General features: G+C 42.5%; 1 protein-coding gene across 4 annotated transcripts in view; it reads right to left on the reverse strand.

Annotated features, from left to right (window-relative positions):
- The window catches only part of SNX8 (sorting nexin 8), a 69066-nt gene that overhangs the window by 41359 nt on the left and 10919 nt on the right, over nucleotides 1–16788 (reverse strand). For 2 of the 4 annotated variants that reach the window (XM_085884973.1, XM_085884963.1), the window contains exons 3-4: nucleotides 10391–10520; nucleotides 698–921 (exon numbers count right to left, since the gene is read on the reverse strand). In XM_085884973.1, the coding sequence (XP_085741099.1) occupies nucleotides 698–921; nucleotides 10391–10520 (354 nt within the window). Of the gene's footprint in view, nucleotides 1–697; nucleotides 922–8744; nucleotides 8858–10390; nucleotides 10521–12316; nucleotides 12459–16788 lie in introns of those variants that run through there. The other 2 variants (XM_085884979.1, XM_085884988.1) reach the window with 2 other exon arrangements.

Raw genomic sequence — 16788 nt, forward strand, 5'->3', positions numbered from 1 at the left:
GAATTTTCAAAGTGATTCTTCACAATTGAGATTGAGATCAGGCCAACAATTATATGTAGCATGATATTTAAAGAAGTTGTAGATGGATTATGACAAAACTAGGTAGACGACTTGGGTAGGTGACAAAGACAAGCCAATTTGGTTTTGGTTCAGGTCCGGATGCAAATCCGGCCTATCAGTGGGATACAAAATGTAAATTGTTCAGCCTGGTGGCGATATGCCCTCTACCGAGTGCTGTTCTAGTTTGTTATTGTCATGATACTCTAATGACCAGGTCGGCTAAAATGTAGGCAGAGATTTTGCAAGAATTATGAAAAAAAAACATGCAGGTGCATCCAGGAAATCTAAAGTATTGGTTCCCAAGGAAATAGCCTGACACTCTTGACTCTCATTAATAACAAAAAAAAACAAACTGTCAGCCACTTCAGATGACTTAACATCTGGATTTTCTTCACCAAATCTCCCAGATTTAAAAACTTATGCCTCACTAAATCACCCAGCAGCATTAACTAAATTCTGATTATTTGGGCAATGTGACTCGTTTTGCTGTTGCTCTAATCTGATAACTCACACATACTTGACCAGATACGACATTTCATTGAAAGAATCTGGCTCTGGCAGTGACAATCATGGACTACAATTTCTGCTTAAAAGTTTCTCAAACATGACTAAATGATGAAAATAAGAGTTCACTCACCCTGCTTGTGACCTCATACTCAACATGCTTCAGAAACAGCCCCTTCTTTTCTGGGATGAGTTCCACACCCACTGTGTCCAACTGCTTCAAATCTTCAAAGTTCATTGTGAGGATTGTGGGGTCCTCAGAGAGAGGCTCTGTACAAACTGAATCTTCATCAGAAGAAAGCGCACCAGACAGTTGGTGCAAGTGTTTCAGGCTTCCCAGCTCAGGTTGTGGCAGATCTAGTCAGGAGTAGGGGAAAGACCAAACAGGGCTGTAGATTTACAGTGCAATTCAGGCTAACAAGCCACTGGTCTGGAAGAGGGTGCCTTATCATGCCTACTGCTGGACAGTCTTGTGAAATAAAAAAGGATCTGTCACACATCCCGACCCATTCTCAAATAAATTATGCTGCAATTCTGAAGCATCCAAATTAATTTGGGGAGAAAAAAAAACATTATTTCCAATGCAAGGACATATATATATATATATATATATATATATTATATATATATATATATATATATATATATATATATATATATATATATATATATATATATATATATATATATATATACATATACACATATATACACACACACACACACACACACACACACACACACACACACACACACACACACACACACACACACACACACCCACACACACACCCACACACACACACACACACACACACACACACACACACACACACACGCCGGTAGGCGGCGATGGGTCGCCGAGCATGGAAACTATAAGATATAGAGTAAAATGGATGTCATATAGCAGAAAGGGAATCACCTTAAGATTATGCATATCAAATCTCATCCAGTTCCATCTACTGATAACTACTCAGTATCCATTTGAATGAAAAGTACCGAAAATGTGGTTTGAAAACGGAAATCCCCAAAATTTGAGGGGGTGCTGTGGGTGAACAAGAATCTAAATCGAAAATCCGGCTTGATAGTTTGTGCACAATGTATTCCAGACGATTAGTGTGAATTTTCATGACCATCCGACCATAACCCTCGGAGGAGTAGCATTTGGCGCGAAGGCACCTCCAGCTCTCGCATATTATCGATTTTTGCACGAATTGACCTTTGACCCCTGACTTAAGCGAAATCGGTCAATATGTCCTGAGGCAAAGTTGTAGTACTCATTGAGTACCATGAACCTGCAAATTTCATTCGTATCGATGCACTCACCTAGTCGCTAGGGGGCCTTCAATTTTCGCGCATACCTTAATTGTAGGGGGTGCTGCGGGGTAAAGTATTCCATATATCACAAAAACCGGAATATATTTTATAGAGCATCACCTGAAGATCATTCGTGCCAAATTTCATAACCCTACGTGGGATAATGGCTTTCCGAATTGATTTCACGTGAACGGTACCGATTTTAAAGGTTTTTCGGTTGTTGCTGGGAAACCAAAGCGTCCCTAGCAACCATCACAATTTCCAAGACATGAGGTTATAAGATGCACCTACCACCCGAGTTTGGTCAAAATCCACCCATGTTTACTACCAATTATGCTGATGACAAACGAACAAACATCCAAACAAACAGACAGACAGAATTACTGACAATAAGGGTGACCTATTTTGGTGACCCAATATATATATATATATATATATATATATATATATATATATATATATATATATATATATATATATATATATATATATATATATATATATATATATATATATATATATATATATATAAAATCTGTGGAAATTTGCAAACCACCATTCAGGGCCCGTAGGTGAGATATCTCTAAGTACATGTGTAGTTAGCCCCAAACCCGTTGTATAAAGGGAATTTATGTCATTCATTCGGGCTGCGACGCTTTGAGATAGCCGTTTTTCTGTTCTATCTTTATTTTGAACCAACCACGTCTCAACCGCCATCACACAACAACCACCTTAACCACCACGCCAGCCATCATCACCAACTACAACCACGCTCCAACCCTCAGACAACAACAACAACGCCAACAGCCACAACCTTTACAACTCAATCCCACATCATCGCATCACCGCCATTCCCAAACGGCACCATAACCATCAAACCACCACCGAAAACCCTCCACCACTTTCGCCTCTCTCCTTCTACGGTCATTCCTGCACCACCTGTGAACACTGAGCGTCGGGCTGTCTCGGGCCGTCTCGGGCCCGTTCGGCGATTGGTCTTTCCGAGGCCTTTCCGAGGCCAAATAGCGGCCTTTCCGAGGGCGCTACATGCCCACTTCCCCTCCGTCCAATTAACAAGCGCCGAGCGGCTTGGCCCTGCCTCCAGGCGCGTCTTGGTGAAATCGATATATGCAAATTCTAGGATCAGGGAAGATTCACGCCCCCTTTCCTCCAACCAATGGGCGAGCGTGGCTCCGCCCCGAGGTCATCCTGATCCGGATATTTGCATATTAACTGCTCCTGCCGGCCTATAAGAAGGCGAGCGCAAGGCGAATGAAGTCAGTCGAGTCGGGTGGAGAGTCGAGTCGGGTGGAGAGTGAGTCCAGTTGGGTGGAGAGCGAGTCGAGTCGGGTGGAGAGCTAGTCGAGTCGGGTGGAGAGCTAGTCGAGTCGGGTGGCGAAGTGATCAGTGTGTCTTCGAGTCGGCTGAGAAGAGTTGCGGGAAGAGGCAAAGGAGCTCAGGTCCGAGGCGAGAAGGACGGCGGTCGGCGACGAGGTCGCGGTGTGGGATCGTTCGTCGCGGGACCCAAGCCAGCCAGCCATTCTCCTCCCCCAGGGCATCAACAATTCCCCCTTTTCCCCGCGCTGAGATAGTGCAAAAAGGGGGCCCCGTTCCCACCCCACTCCAAACGTCGTGCCAACGAAACCCGCCAAGGAACACGGAGTCGGGGCACAGCCACACGACCACATCTGCGGCTCGCCCGCCAACGAGTCACGAGGACGCAGGCAGGACCCCCCCCCCCCGCCGGTCGCGCGGAGAATAGGCCTAGAGGCCTGTCTGCCCCCTTGTCTATGAGGGTGGCTTCTTTCCTTTGCTTTTGAGTAAATGTGTGTTGGCGCCGTCTGCGAAGTAGAACTGTATATGTGTTGCCGTGTGTGCGCGTAGTCGGTAGTAACTCTGCGTCATTGTTGCTATATGTGCATTTTGACTGTATGGCTGTACATATGTGCTTTCCATGTGCCGGGAAATAAATGTGCATTGTGTGAACTGTTTTCCCGTTTCGCTTCGTCTTTTCTTTATTGACCCTCCATCCTGCTTCACGTAAATGGTTCGTAGTGGGCTTAATATGCCCGGTAATTAATCGGAACTGTCGAGGCCGACGATAACACCGCTCGGTTATCACTGAAGCACGGAACGGACCGCTTAAGCGGTTCGTGTCCGGAGTCGACCTGCGGCGAGGTACGATCGCCCGGTTTACCATCCGCGTGGGTACTTAGGTAGGTCGAGTTTGGCGAACAACCCTATCCTACGCGGGTGGCCGATTGGCACGATTGTGGTGAGGTCGAAAGGCCCACCCGTGACTGGCTCCGGGCGATAGTTCCTGGAGGGTTACAACTTAATTGTTCGTCCGGTGGGCGACGCGGTCGCGATTCGAGTGACGCGGCCGTTCGCACGCCGGCGGGCACGAATTCGAAACACTGGTGGCCGGGAGTGGGATTCGAATCCCTCCCGCCTCCAAGCTAAATTCACGGGAAATCAGTCCAGGGGTGAGAGGAGCGACCCCCGATTCCCTCCAAATTACGAGCAATTTAAATTAACCCCTTACGAGAAATAAGATGGAGTCTCAAGGCGAGCGGGAGCGGGGGTAGTAGAAATGGATGTAGAATTGTTAGAATCCATGGCCCAGGATGGAGACCCCGAGCAAGAAATGTTGGTTGTGCAGGAACAATTTCCCCCCCAACCGAACCCAGAGCCCGAAATGGGCGCGGCAGCAGCAGCGGCCGCGGCGAATGACACCTCCCCTCCCCCTCTCCACCAAAACCCCCCTATCCGTGCCGAATCGGCTCAGCCGAGTGCACTCAAAATGATTTCGCAAGCCATAAACGAAATGGATAAGAAAATGGAAACAAACACAAACAAAATGGAAGAAATGTGGGTTGAGACGCAGAACATGGGAGTGAGCCTAAAAGGAAGCTTGGACGAACTAAAAAACGAAATGAAAAAGGAAGTCGACACGATACGAGCGGAGCTGACCAGGTTAAAAGAGAAAGTAAAAGGAGTGGGGGTCGCAATGGAAGAGAGCAAAAAAGAGAGGGCAAACGAAATAAAGACGGTGGTGGGAAAGATAGACAAAGTAGGAAAAGGACTGGGAGAAGTAAAAAAGGGACAAAACCAAATAAAGGAGGAAATAGGGAAGAACACGACAGCGATAGAGGAATTAAAAAGAGAACAAGGGAGAATAAAGGATGGATTGGGAGTCGTGAAGAAGGACTGTGAGGAAAGACATAAAGACATGACGAAGAGAGTTGAAGACCTGCGAAAGGAGGTAAAAGCGGAGACACAAAGGATTAAAGGCCGTGGGGGAGGAATGTAGAAAGAGACATGAGGAAGTAATTCATGAAATGGAGCGGAAAGCCGGAGAAAAGACAGAGGAACTGGGGAAACGGATAGAAGAACACAAGGGCGAGAAGGAAGAGCAGTTTTAGACCATGGGCCAAGCCTCAAAATTCTTCACTTCCGTAGTCTCCACCTGGGGGCTACTTTATTTTGCTCTAAATAATCAATGGACATGTGTGTAAGACCAATGGTGAATGTTCCCATCTCTGAATTTTGAGCATTTTTTTCAGAATTCTGATGTAAAGGTGTCAAAATCAGTGCACTTAGCAGACCTCTTTTCTCCAGTGATGATGTCATAGTTGTTCCTTAAATAACCAATCACAGCTGGGGTATTGGGGACCTGAATGTGATTGACCAATCACAGGCCCTGTACTCTGAGTCCTAGGCAAGTGCACTGTTCTGCTAGCATGGGAATGCTGCAGCTCTGCAACAGGAATCTTATCGCATATTTTTTGTGCATTTCACCAGTGAGAGGACCAGGAAAAGCAAGAATGATCAGGACATAAAGGTAATTTATTCTGCCATTATATTATGTGTTGATAATAATATAATGATGACTAATGAAATCGGGCTTTGGTTGCAAAAGTGTTGTTAGGCCAGTTTTTTAAATCACAGTCCCATGCATTAATATTTGTGTTGCGATTTGGTTCTATTAAAATTTGAGTGAGCTTATCAAATTAATTGGTACAAGTCATCCGAAATGTCCAAGAAATAGTAAAATTTATTGAGCTTAAGTGCAATTTAGATGTTACACATTATATTTAAAGTGTACATTTTGAGTCAATTCCAGTGAATTTGGTACAAATACCACACCTTTTTTTCTGGACATGCAATGCATATTATTGGCCATATTATAAATAGAGATCTACACCATACATAGGCCTACCTCCATCGCATGTGTGTAATGTAAAAACAATTGCCTCTTGACTTTCAAATTTTGCCTCAAAATTTCACCTTTTCAAAATGTGATATCAATAAACCCAAGTTTTTTCTGAATGGTAACAACATTAAATTTACATTTGGTAATGAAAATCATGAATCAAAATGCAAAAATGAAAATTTTGGAAAATAATTTGGTCAAAGTGTTCTTTTTGAAACTGAGCGAAAAAAGTCAGTTTCACTGCCTGACCCTATACATAACACACGTGTGCCAGTACAAAAAAAATTGCCATGATTTTGTACAGTTGTCCGTATGTGGACAATATAGCATAGCATATGCATTGACCACATACGTAGTAGGTGTGATCTACACATCCACGACTGTCGCCGACTGTAAGGTCACGACCTTACGCCTTTACGGCTATTTTGCTGTATAGCTTATTGGCTATACAGCATTACATTACTGTTTCATCACACATAGGCTAGCTTAAGTTAGGGACTTTAGCATCTCCAGTATTGTAATAATTGCCTCTTGACTTCAACTTTCACATCAAAATGTGATATCAATAAGCCCAAGTATTTTCTGAATGGTAACAACATTAAATTTACATTTGGTAGTGAATGCCTCAAAATGCAACAATGAAAATTAAAGAAAATAATTTGGTCAAAGGGTTCACTTTTGAAAGGGAGTGAAAAATTCCCTTTCACTGCCTGATCCAGATTCCTTACATAACACACACTAGTATGTGTGTGGTACAAAACAAATGACAGGCAATATAATAACAGTCCATATTTATAGATTGTCAAATGTTGCATTGTCTTCTGACTGTTAGTGTTAATCAAGAACCTAGCTAACTTTAAATGTTCCGTTGTGTATTTTGCATGTACAAATTGACAAATTTAGTGAAATACCATCTCAATGATAAAGGCAAAGCCAAATTCTATATGTGATGTCATACTGAATGCCTTAAAATAGTGTAGAATTAAAAAAAAATGACAGCTCGGTCTACGTATAGTTAAGGGGGGAGAAAAAATGAAAAAGTGCCCCTTTTCTGAATAAAAAAGTTGGCATTTAAGGCTTCTAATGTATCCTATTGTCCCCCCCCTCCCCGATAAAAATTTGTTCCCACCCTCCTTGTGGATAGTGTAAATTACTGTTTAGTAGTATGCTCATAAATGGTATTCACTGTCATATCTACACCCACTATAAATGTGGTACGTAATTCTGAAACATACCAACCCCTAATAAATCCTGTATGGAAAAAAAAATAGTTGATTATTGAAGCACTTCATTGTTGTTTTACTTTGTCATTTTGTTGTCATTTGATACAGATTTACAGATCTGAGCCTCCACATTACTTCTTTGACAGACCAGTCACAGATGCTGTATCTTTAGATGCCAATCGCAGCCCTTGATTCATGCACCAGGGCACAGCATACCCACAACAATGGCATGTTGCATGCACATCACTGGTGCAAAAGAAAATGTTACTTTGTTTTCGGATGTTAGTTGGCAAAAATTTCTCACAAGTGTTCATCAGTGGAAATCTACAGATACCAGAGATTCATTGTGTAAATGACCAGTTACAACCTCAATAATGCTTATAAATGTTCTGAGAAATTATACATAATGCAATATTGTACAAATATTGGAGGTTTAGAAATAATATATGTATTGTGATGCACTACATAATACATTGTAAAAGTATGCATCCTTAATTGAATAACATTATAAATTGGTTAGTTCATGCTTCAGGTTGTAATAAAGCTACCAGTGAAGACAGAAAATGTAATTAATTGTACTATTGTTATTTTGTATGAATACATACAAGATGTGAGAAGAGAGTGATATTAAGAAGAGACAAAGGAGAAAGAATGAAAGGGGAGGGGAGTGAGAGGGAATGGAGGGGAAAAGAAAGTGCCTGTGTATGAGGTTTTCTGAGAATGAAAAGTGGGAAACATTTCGTAATGAAATAGGAGGATAAGCAAATAATGAGTATGGTAGGTGGGATAGAAGTTGTTTCAAGCAAATATTGGCACAGTGAACAGTCAGAGATGTAAAATAAATTAGGGGCATTTTTTTTTCTTTAGAAATGAAAGTACATGGCAATGTGAAGTTTGCATTTTTAATTTTCTTATGAAAAGAGGATGGCAGAGGTATTCCGATTTTTTACTACCTGCTCAAAACTGTGCTTATTTGACCATTTATACTTCCTGTATTTCATTATGTCAAAAGATACTAAAAACACAATCTTCTCAGCATTTAACAATGTTGTGGATGTGTTTTCATGCAAGGAGTCCTCTAAAAGTATTTCTGCTGTCCATTTGATATATTTCAGTGCTCTTAAACCCACAGAAAATGCCTATATGTCTCTGTTGCTAGGGTAAAACTACCATAGCAACCATTTTTTATGTATTTCTTTGTTTTGGTTAAATTCTTAGTAACACTCACTTTTTGATATTGGGAACAATTGATCTTGGGTTTAGATATATATGAGGAATATATATCAAAAGGTTTCAGGTAGCCCCCAAGAGGAGACTACGGAAATCAAAAACTAAGCAGAAATATTGGGAATGGCCCATGGTCTAATGTGCACGTGTAAATCATGATTCATGTACGTGTGTGCGTGCATATACGCCTCCGTTACCGGTCATCATCTCCACTCGCGAGTCTCTCAGACTGAACGTAGCCTTCCCATTCCTGAAGCATCCATCTTCACCACAGCAAGGAACCACAATTCATGCACCAAGCTGTCTCCTTATCTGCACTGTGCCAAATGGAGCATTTACCAGTACTGAAACATCAATCTTCCCCACAGCAAAGAACCACGACTCATGGACCAAGATGTCTTATTGTCCGTGCTGCACCCAACGGAGCCTTTGCCAGTACTGAAGCATCGATCTTCCCCACAGCAAAGAACCATGATTCATCTGTTAATTTCTCAATGCAGACATTAATACCTTGTTTATAACTTTAATTTGATGTTTCAAGCTAAAAAAAAAACATTAAAATTGGAAATATGTTGCTCTTTTGCAACATGTCAATGACACGTCACTGCTGCCCTCACCAAAATTCACCCAACCACACCTCTAATTTGTCAGGCTCTCCCCTCACAAACATTAATTACCCAAACTAAGGGAAATGTGTAAAGAGAAATTCATGTTATACCAGTTTTTCTGATCAGACATACCAATAAACACGAAACTTCGATTAATGTTATTTATATAATGCTTTTCTTTATTTATTTTTTGTTAGGGATTTTATTTTATGATTAGGATGTTATAGAATGTAAATGTACAAAAATATACTTTATGGACTCATTAACAGGGTTTTCAGTGCAAAACAATTTCGACTTGGGACACATTAAATGTTATTTCCATCAATTTAAATTGGAAAATTTGTTTACAAAAACGTTGTTTCTTACGTCAAACTTTTTAGCGACACATTAACGATGTTGAAAAATAACTTACTGTCGATGAGACAACACCAAACTGGACTTTCACACAAACACAGCTGCTGAGATTGGGGTGGGGGGGAAGTAACATCACTTACCTCTGGGTACCAGTGACATCTTTATGACATCGCTTTCCTCTCCACATTCAGTGGGGAAATCAAGGAGGAATTTCCCTCCTCCCTCGTGGATTCCGACCTTTGGGGTTTTTTTTTCCGTGCTCTATCCTTTTAAATACGGAGTTTCAAGCAAGGAAGCAGCATGTACCATTTCAAAAGTCTTTGGTACGACTCGGCCGACTTTGCAGATTCATAGCGGATACTTTATTCAAATTCGGCTCACCGGTTTTGGCCCACTGGTGTCTCTTACAAGGGGGTCTCCAAGTGCTAAATAAGGACCTCAGTGCTCAATTTTAAGCAAAGCCGCAATATTTCAGTTACATGATCCTCCCTCCCCCTTGACAGGATACTTAACATCTGGCACATGATTTCTGCACAGTCCTGATAAAGACCACTTAGTGGTCGAGGCATCATACGTAAGCCTTGCCCCTAATGGGCAGCTATACTACTTGGTGGTGCCTTCAGTATGAATACTTCATCATTCCCATCACATTACAATAACTTGGGTAGGTCGTTCCTCAAGGTTCTTGTATTAGATATGGAAAACACGGAACACCATGCTTACTGGAGAACTAAAGACAAAAAAGCGACTGACCATTAATAGACAGCCACTCAAAAAGGCAGTCTGCCAATGGGGGCAAGAGCTCAATATTAAACAACCGGTCTTGTACACAAATCAAACCAAGGGAAAGATAAGTAGAGAGACTGCATTTCCACACTCACCCTTTGCCGGCACCTCAAGCAGGTGGGGAGATAGGGGATGTCCTTGTTGGGCAAATGCAATGAGGGCGAAAGTTCGGTACAAGTCAATACGTGACACTGATCCTTGAGATATCTTCAGTACTTCAATAATCTGAACACACAGGAAGGGGAATGCAACCTTTTTACCCAAAATTGGTCATACAGATTTCAACACAAAATGTTTTACACGTGACAATAATTTTCAATAAAACCTTCCCCAGAATCTTTAAAAAAATAAATAAATAAAAATAGCTCCGCAAAGCAGGCGTAACCCCTCAGCCCCTTGACACAAACAAATTTCAAGATGGTGGCCATATTAAAAATCGCAGCATGCCCATTTTGGAAAGGAACCTTCCTCTACTCAACCCCATTATACCTCGCCAGAATAAAATCAATGTGTGAAGCCGTTCTCAAGTTATTGTCCGGAAACCAAATTCAAGATGGCTGCCCAAGCCACCATATTGGATATCGCATCGCACTGATTATCGAAACGAACCTTCCTCTACCCAGCTCCAACACACACTGCAAAAATGGATTTAATCGGACAAGGCGTTCTCCTCGAAATTGACGGAAACCAAAAGTTGACAGACGCCCGGACAACGCCTATGACGACAATACCCCTTAGCCAATTCAGGCTGAGGGGTAAAAAAAAAAAACCACAAAAACAATGTTACAATTTATCTATTTAAACATGATGAGGAAGACAATCACAAATCCTTTACTCATGTCTGTTAAGCAGTGCATTGATACAATGCGAAGTTAACACTTTTATGCCCATTGACATCCGTGTAACCCTCTGTTCTTCACTGCACGGTCTTGCGAGCCACTGGTGGCCCCTGGTGGCCTAAAGTCCGGCCCCTAATGTGCGGCCGATAATACACAAATGTGAAACCGCCCCATTCTAATCTGCCATAAATGCTATCAAATTGACCCAATGGTTTCAAATGAGTGTTCCAATGCGGAGCATAAAAGTAACATCACAACATCAGGATATGGTTGCAGTGTACAAACAATTATGCTTGCAGCCCAGTTAACCACAACGAAGAAGAGTATGTGGAGATGGGGCCGAATAGCAGCCATTATGGAGTCCTGCAGGCGATATGGCGGCATCACACTGTCGTCTTATCGGCAAAAGTGCCCCCTCCCGCTCTAAAACGACAGTGAAGATCACTGGTGTAGCCTATGGTATGCGTGACACTATTTCCAGCAGATGTAAAAAATATATCTTTAACAAAAATAAAAAAAAAAAGATTCCAGAATGCATTTTATTGCACACATCTCCCAGCAATAAATGTTCTTTGAAGATAACATATTGGGTCCAAATGTTTTCATCAACATCAATCCCTTCCACTGACGCATATGCTATGGGAATTGTTTGCTTTTTGGAATCATAGCCACAGCCAAATGAGGTGAGGAAGTTTTTTTTGTGGCGATAGTCCTCAACTGCAGCATTCAGTTGAAGTCTCACCACTGATCAATCTTCAATATAATATCCCAATCATTTTCTTACGTCACGTGGATGGTTCACTTTGTAAAGGACAGGAAATACAAACATATGCAAACCTACTTGTTTTGTCAGCCACTAGATTTAGTGAGAGGAAAAGTCACCCCTTACTTTTTACTAAACATGCCTGGAATGTGGAATGGCTTGTTATTGTGCAAGTAAAAACAACAGGAAAGTCATTTTGTGAAATGTGAACACTGCATGATGAGAGATTGGGAACGGAGCACGAGAAAATTGCAGGATTGCCAACTGCAGCAGTTTTACATCCAAGACGGACATTCCAGGGCATGAGGTCAAGAGACAAAGCTCTTCGTGTCAATGATCAACGAGAACATGAAAACCAAAGCGATACATAAATCATACGCACACTCCTTCACAAATTGAGCAATTTCAGCTGCACGTACCATGAAGCATTACTTGGGATGCGCAATGGGACAATGCAGTTTCTGCCACTTTCTTGCGTTCTTGTTGACATGCCTCTTTAACCTTATGCTTCAATTTCACTCTCCAGCCAAAACAGCAACACGATTTAGCAATTTCCTACTCGTTCCTCTTGATCGTGCTCTATCGGCTGCCAATGAAAGCAAGCACGTCGGATGGTAATGGATGGGGAAGAGGCAGGAATGGGGGGTAAGCATCACTGCAGTTTGGCAAAGCCAAGCATTCCATGGAGCACTGTGCAAGAACAGCTGTGCACAAGACTTTCATCAGTGGTCGTTTCCCGTTGGATGTCGTGGAACAACAAATATTTCGACAAGAAACAATTCCAGGTACATATTGTTAAATCAGAAGGTAAGGTCTGCAGGGTGCTTTGAAACACCAATTATGGGCTTAGAAACAATGACAACATTTGAAAGAATGAGGGGACACACAATGCGAGTAGTGCAAGCGGGTTCAATCTCCATCCCATGAAAAACCGATTCCAGGAGGAGTAAAATATAACGAACTAGAAGGGCACTTGGAAGAGTGCATCCCTCCGCCACGTAATGCCTGATCCACGAGAACATATCGGGCCCAATACATTTTTGAAATATCATGCTACACAGTACTGTATCATTTTTGGCCAAATCTCTCAATGGTGAAGAATCACTTCAAAAATTAAATAATCCTCATATCCAGATCCAGATTCAGATCGTCACCAAAAACAAATCAATTCTTCTGTCTCATACACCCAACGTGTCCACCAAGTTTCATCCGAATGCATCAACAACTTTTTGAGATATCGTGCTATATATCGTTTTTGGTCCTATCTCTCAATGGTGAAGAATCACTTTAACAATTCTAGTCGTCGGATCCAGATCCGGATCTTCATCAAAATCGAATCAATTCTTCCTTATCAAACACCAAACCTATCCACAAAATTTCATCCGGATCAGGTCCACAACTTTTTGAGATATCCAGTACACAAACAGAGAGAAAGGGGTGAAAACATAACCTCCTTCACCTTTGGTGGCAGAGGTAACTCGAGTTCATAGAACATGATACCTCACACAGTGTTCAAGTATAGACAGCACGTCAATGTCAACAAATAACGTGGTTTTTTTTTTTTTAATCCGGAAGTTTAGCGCGACTGAAGCAGTCTTACACATCGGATTCGAACATTTAACAACATTGAGTCACAGATCGGGAGATGGAGGCTTTATTGATCACCATAGAACGCAGAATCAATCAGCATCGTACATAGCCATAATCGGAGGCCCCTTATTCACCCTGATACTGTACCCTTACACATGACACACACACACACACACACACACACACACACACACACACACACACACACACACACACACACACACACACACACACACACACACACACACACACACGGTTCTTGGAAGATATTAAGGCCATTTGTGTTATACAGTGTTCAAGTATGTAATTAAATTTAAGTAAAAGGTTTATAGAGATTTAAAGGTGTATAAATTAATTGATTAACGGTTTTACCACCATTTTTCCCCGGGGTACCCAGGGTATATAAACGTCACCCTAATCCAACACGTTATACGAGTTGTTCATGCCTGATGTTTGTAGCCTTGATAACGTAATTAAAAAACAGTAAGTTTCCTGTTTGGAATGATTTTCAATTTTGTTTGACTTCCAGCCAGACAGACAGAGTAAAATAATTATCCAACTCCTCTCTGTACGTCTGTGGTCGGGACAAATTCAGAGCCAAAGTACTGCAAAACAGCGAACTTGTCTTCCTTTTCACGTTTCAATACGTGTTCAAAATATAAACTTCAATTTAACCCTTAGATGCATGAGTGCAAAAACATATTGCAAGAAAACAGCCAAACTGGGTCATTTTGACCCACTTATGCATCTAAGGGTTAAATACGTTGTTCCTCGATCAAAACCTGACAGCCATAAACTGATAAGACGGGCGGACGGACGGACGGACATGAACCAATTGCTTAGCCCCCCTCTACACTCTTTGCTTCGCTCAAGGCTTGTTATACAACGACAATAAAACCACACGTACCCCTGCTGATCTCTGGTAGCAGATACATGTGTGAAGGCTTATTCATTCATCATATTGCTTTCGGCTCAAGGAAATTTTAGAAATGAGGCTCTTTATAGAAAAGGTAGAAAATATATTTTCCAAGATAAGAAAATTTACGCAAAGTATGGAAGAGGAGGTGCACAATAAGGTGGAAGAGGATGGTGGGAGGCAGATGATATATAAAATGGCTCATGACAGGGATGAGGATGGTCGGGCATGAAGGGGGTTGGGGGAGGGTGGTGATTAAGGATGGTGGTGGGAGGCTAGTGACAGAGAGGGGGGGGGCAGTATTGAAGTTGTGGGAAGGATATTTCAAAGAGCTGTTGAACCGGGAAGGAAGCAACGGCAAGCTGGAGCTATCGTGTTTTGTAGAGGAGAAAGTGGAGTTGGTGGAGATCACAAAGTAGAACGTGAGGACCGCATCAAAGAGTATGAAGAAGGGAAGAGCCCCAGGCATTGATGAGGTGTGCACAGAGGTGATAATTGCAGTTGGAAGTCAGAATCAATTGGACAAAGAGGCTGTTGAACATGTGTATGAAAGAGGGTTCAATTCCAGAGGAGTGGAGGGCAGGGTTAATTCTTCCGATATGGAAGGGTAAGAGCGATGTTCAACATCCGGGGAAGTACGGGGCATTACACTCCCAAGTCATGTAATGAAGGTGCTGGAGAGGATTCTGAATGAGAGGATAAGTAAGAGTGTGGAGCTGGAGATCGGAGAAAAGCAGCAGGGGTTTAGAAAGGGTAGGGGGATGATGGATGGGATGTTCATGCTAAGACAGCTGGTGGAGAAGATGTTGGAGGTGGAAGGTGAGATGGCATTGGGATTTGTGGACCTTGGGAAGCCCTATGCACGAAACTGTTCCAAGAGAGATGGTGATGGCGACACCGAGATGAATGGGAATGCCAGAAGCAGAAGTGAGGTTTGTGGAAGGGATGTACAAGAGAAGGAAGGTAAGAGTTTTGGTTGGTCCTGCGATGTGCGAGGAGTTCAGCATTAACATCAGTTTGAGGAACTCAAGTTTATCATGGTGATGGAGCTGGTAAGGAGAGCTTGAGGGGGAGTTTGGGGAGGATGCTGCATGCGGAGGATCTGGCTGTTTGGGCAGAGAGTTGGCGGGAGATGTAGGAAATACTGGGGGAGTGGAAGGATGCATTTGAGAAGCATGGGCTGAATAAGATTATGGAGAAGACTGAACTGATGTGGGTCAGGCAACAGAGGGGAAGGAGATCAGACAGGTTTGAGTATCTGGGAGGAACAGTGGCTGGTGATGGTAAGATGGAGGCAGATGTGCGCAGGAAGATTCAGGTGGGTGTGAATGTGTGGAGGAGGGTGAAGGGAGACAGAAAGATAAAGAAAATTGAAGGGGAAGGTTCTGATGTGTGTCATGCTGGCCGACCATTATGGTCTGGAGACGGTGGCACTGAAGGTTTGCAAGAACAACTGGGTCAGGAGGATTGCAGGAATGAAGAAGGTCGGTGGAAGGAAGATGGATGAACTGAGGGAAGAGATTGGTGTGCAGGTGAGTTTGACAGGGAGATTGGTGAAATGCCGGCTGAGATGGGCTGGACACTTGGTGTGGATGGGGGAAGATTTTGATCAATTCAATTTTGATCCTCCCCACTTTCCAAACATCCCCCATTCTCCCAACTAATCTCTTTCTTATCTCAAAAAATAAAAATAAAAAATAAAAATAAAAAAATTAAAAAATACCCAACAACAACAACAACAACACGCTCACCTTCTCCCGATTCTGCTTCTTCTTCCTCTTAACTTCCTCCTCGTCTTCTTCCTCGATTTTTTTTTTTTTACACTTCCATGACCTAATCTGTTGAACTCTCTCATACATTATTTTTAACTACAAAAACGATCTTATAATGCTTCATCTTCCTCTCTCACACATGTGGTACTCTTTACTGTTTCACAATGCACTACTCTTCTGCTATTTTAACAGACTGCTCTCATTTCGACCTCTCCTTCATTCCTTGCCTAAAAAATCCAACTATTACAGCGCTTCTTCTCTCCATCCTCTGAATTCGCCTTCATTGCATCCATCAAGAATTGTGTTAAATCGCATCTCTGACCTAAAACTTTTAAAAACCACAGTTTGCCATGGATGCTCGCTTTCCATCAACCATTCTTTTTTTCCAACTTCAGTGCCAACTCACCCCCCTCACCCCTCACTCTCACTCTCAAAGCAACCATCCCACTCTTCTCCCTCCAAGCCTCCCTCTCACCTCTCTCAAAAATCCCCCCTCACCTTTCTCCCACCTTTCATCCCCCTCACTCTTCCTTCTCAAAGTTTCCCCCCCCCTCTCATCCACCAACCTGCCTCCCTCCACTGCCCTCTCACTTCCATCTCTTCACTACACCTC

Source organism: Eptatretus burgeri, chromosome 1 (genome assembly GCF_056783735.1).
Source record: "Eptatretus burgeri isolate ZD-2024b chromosome 1, Ebu_testis_v1, whole genome shotgun sequence".
NCBI classification, from domain to species: Eukaryota; Metazoa; Chordata; class Myxini; order Myxiniformes; family Myxinidae; genus Eptatretus; species Eptatretus burgeri.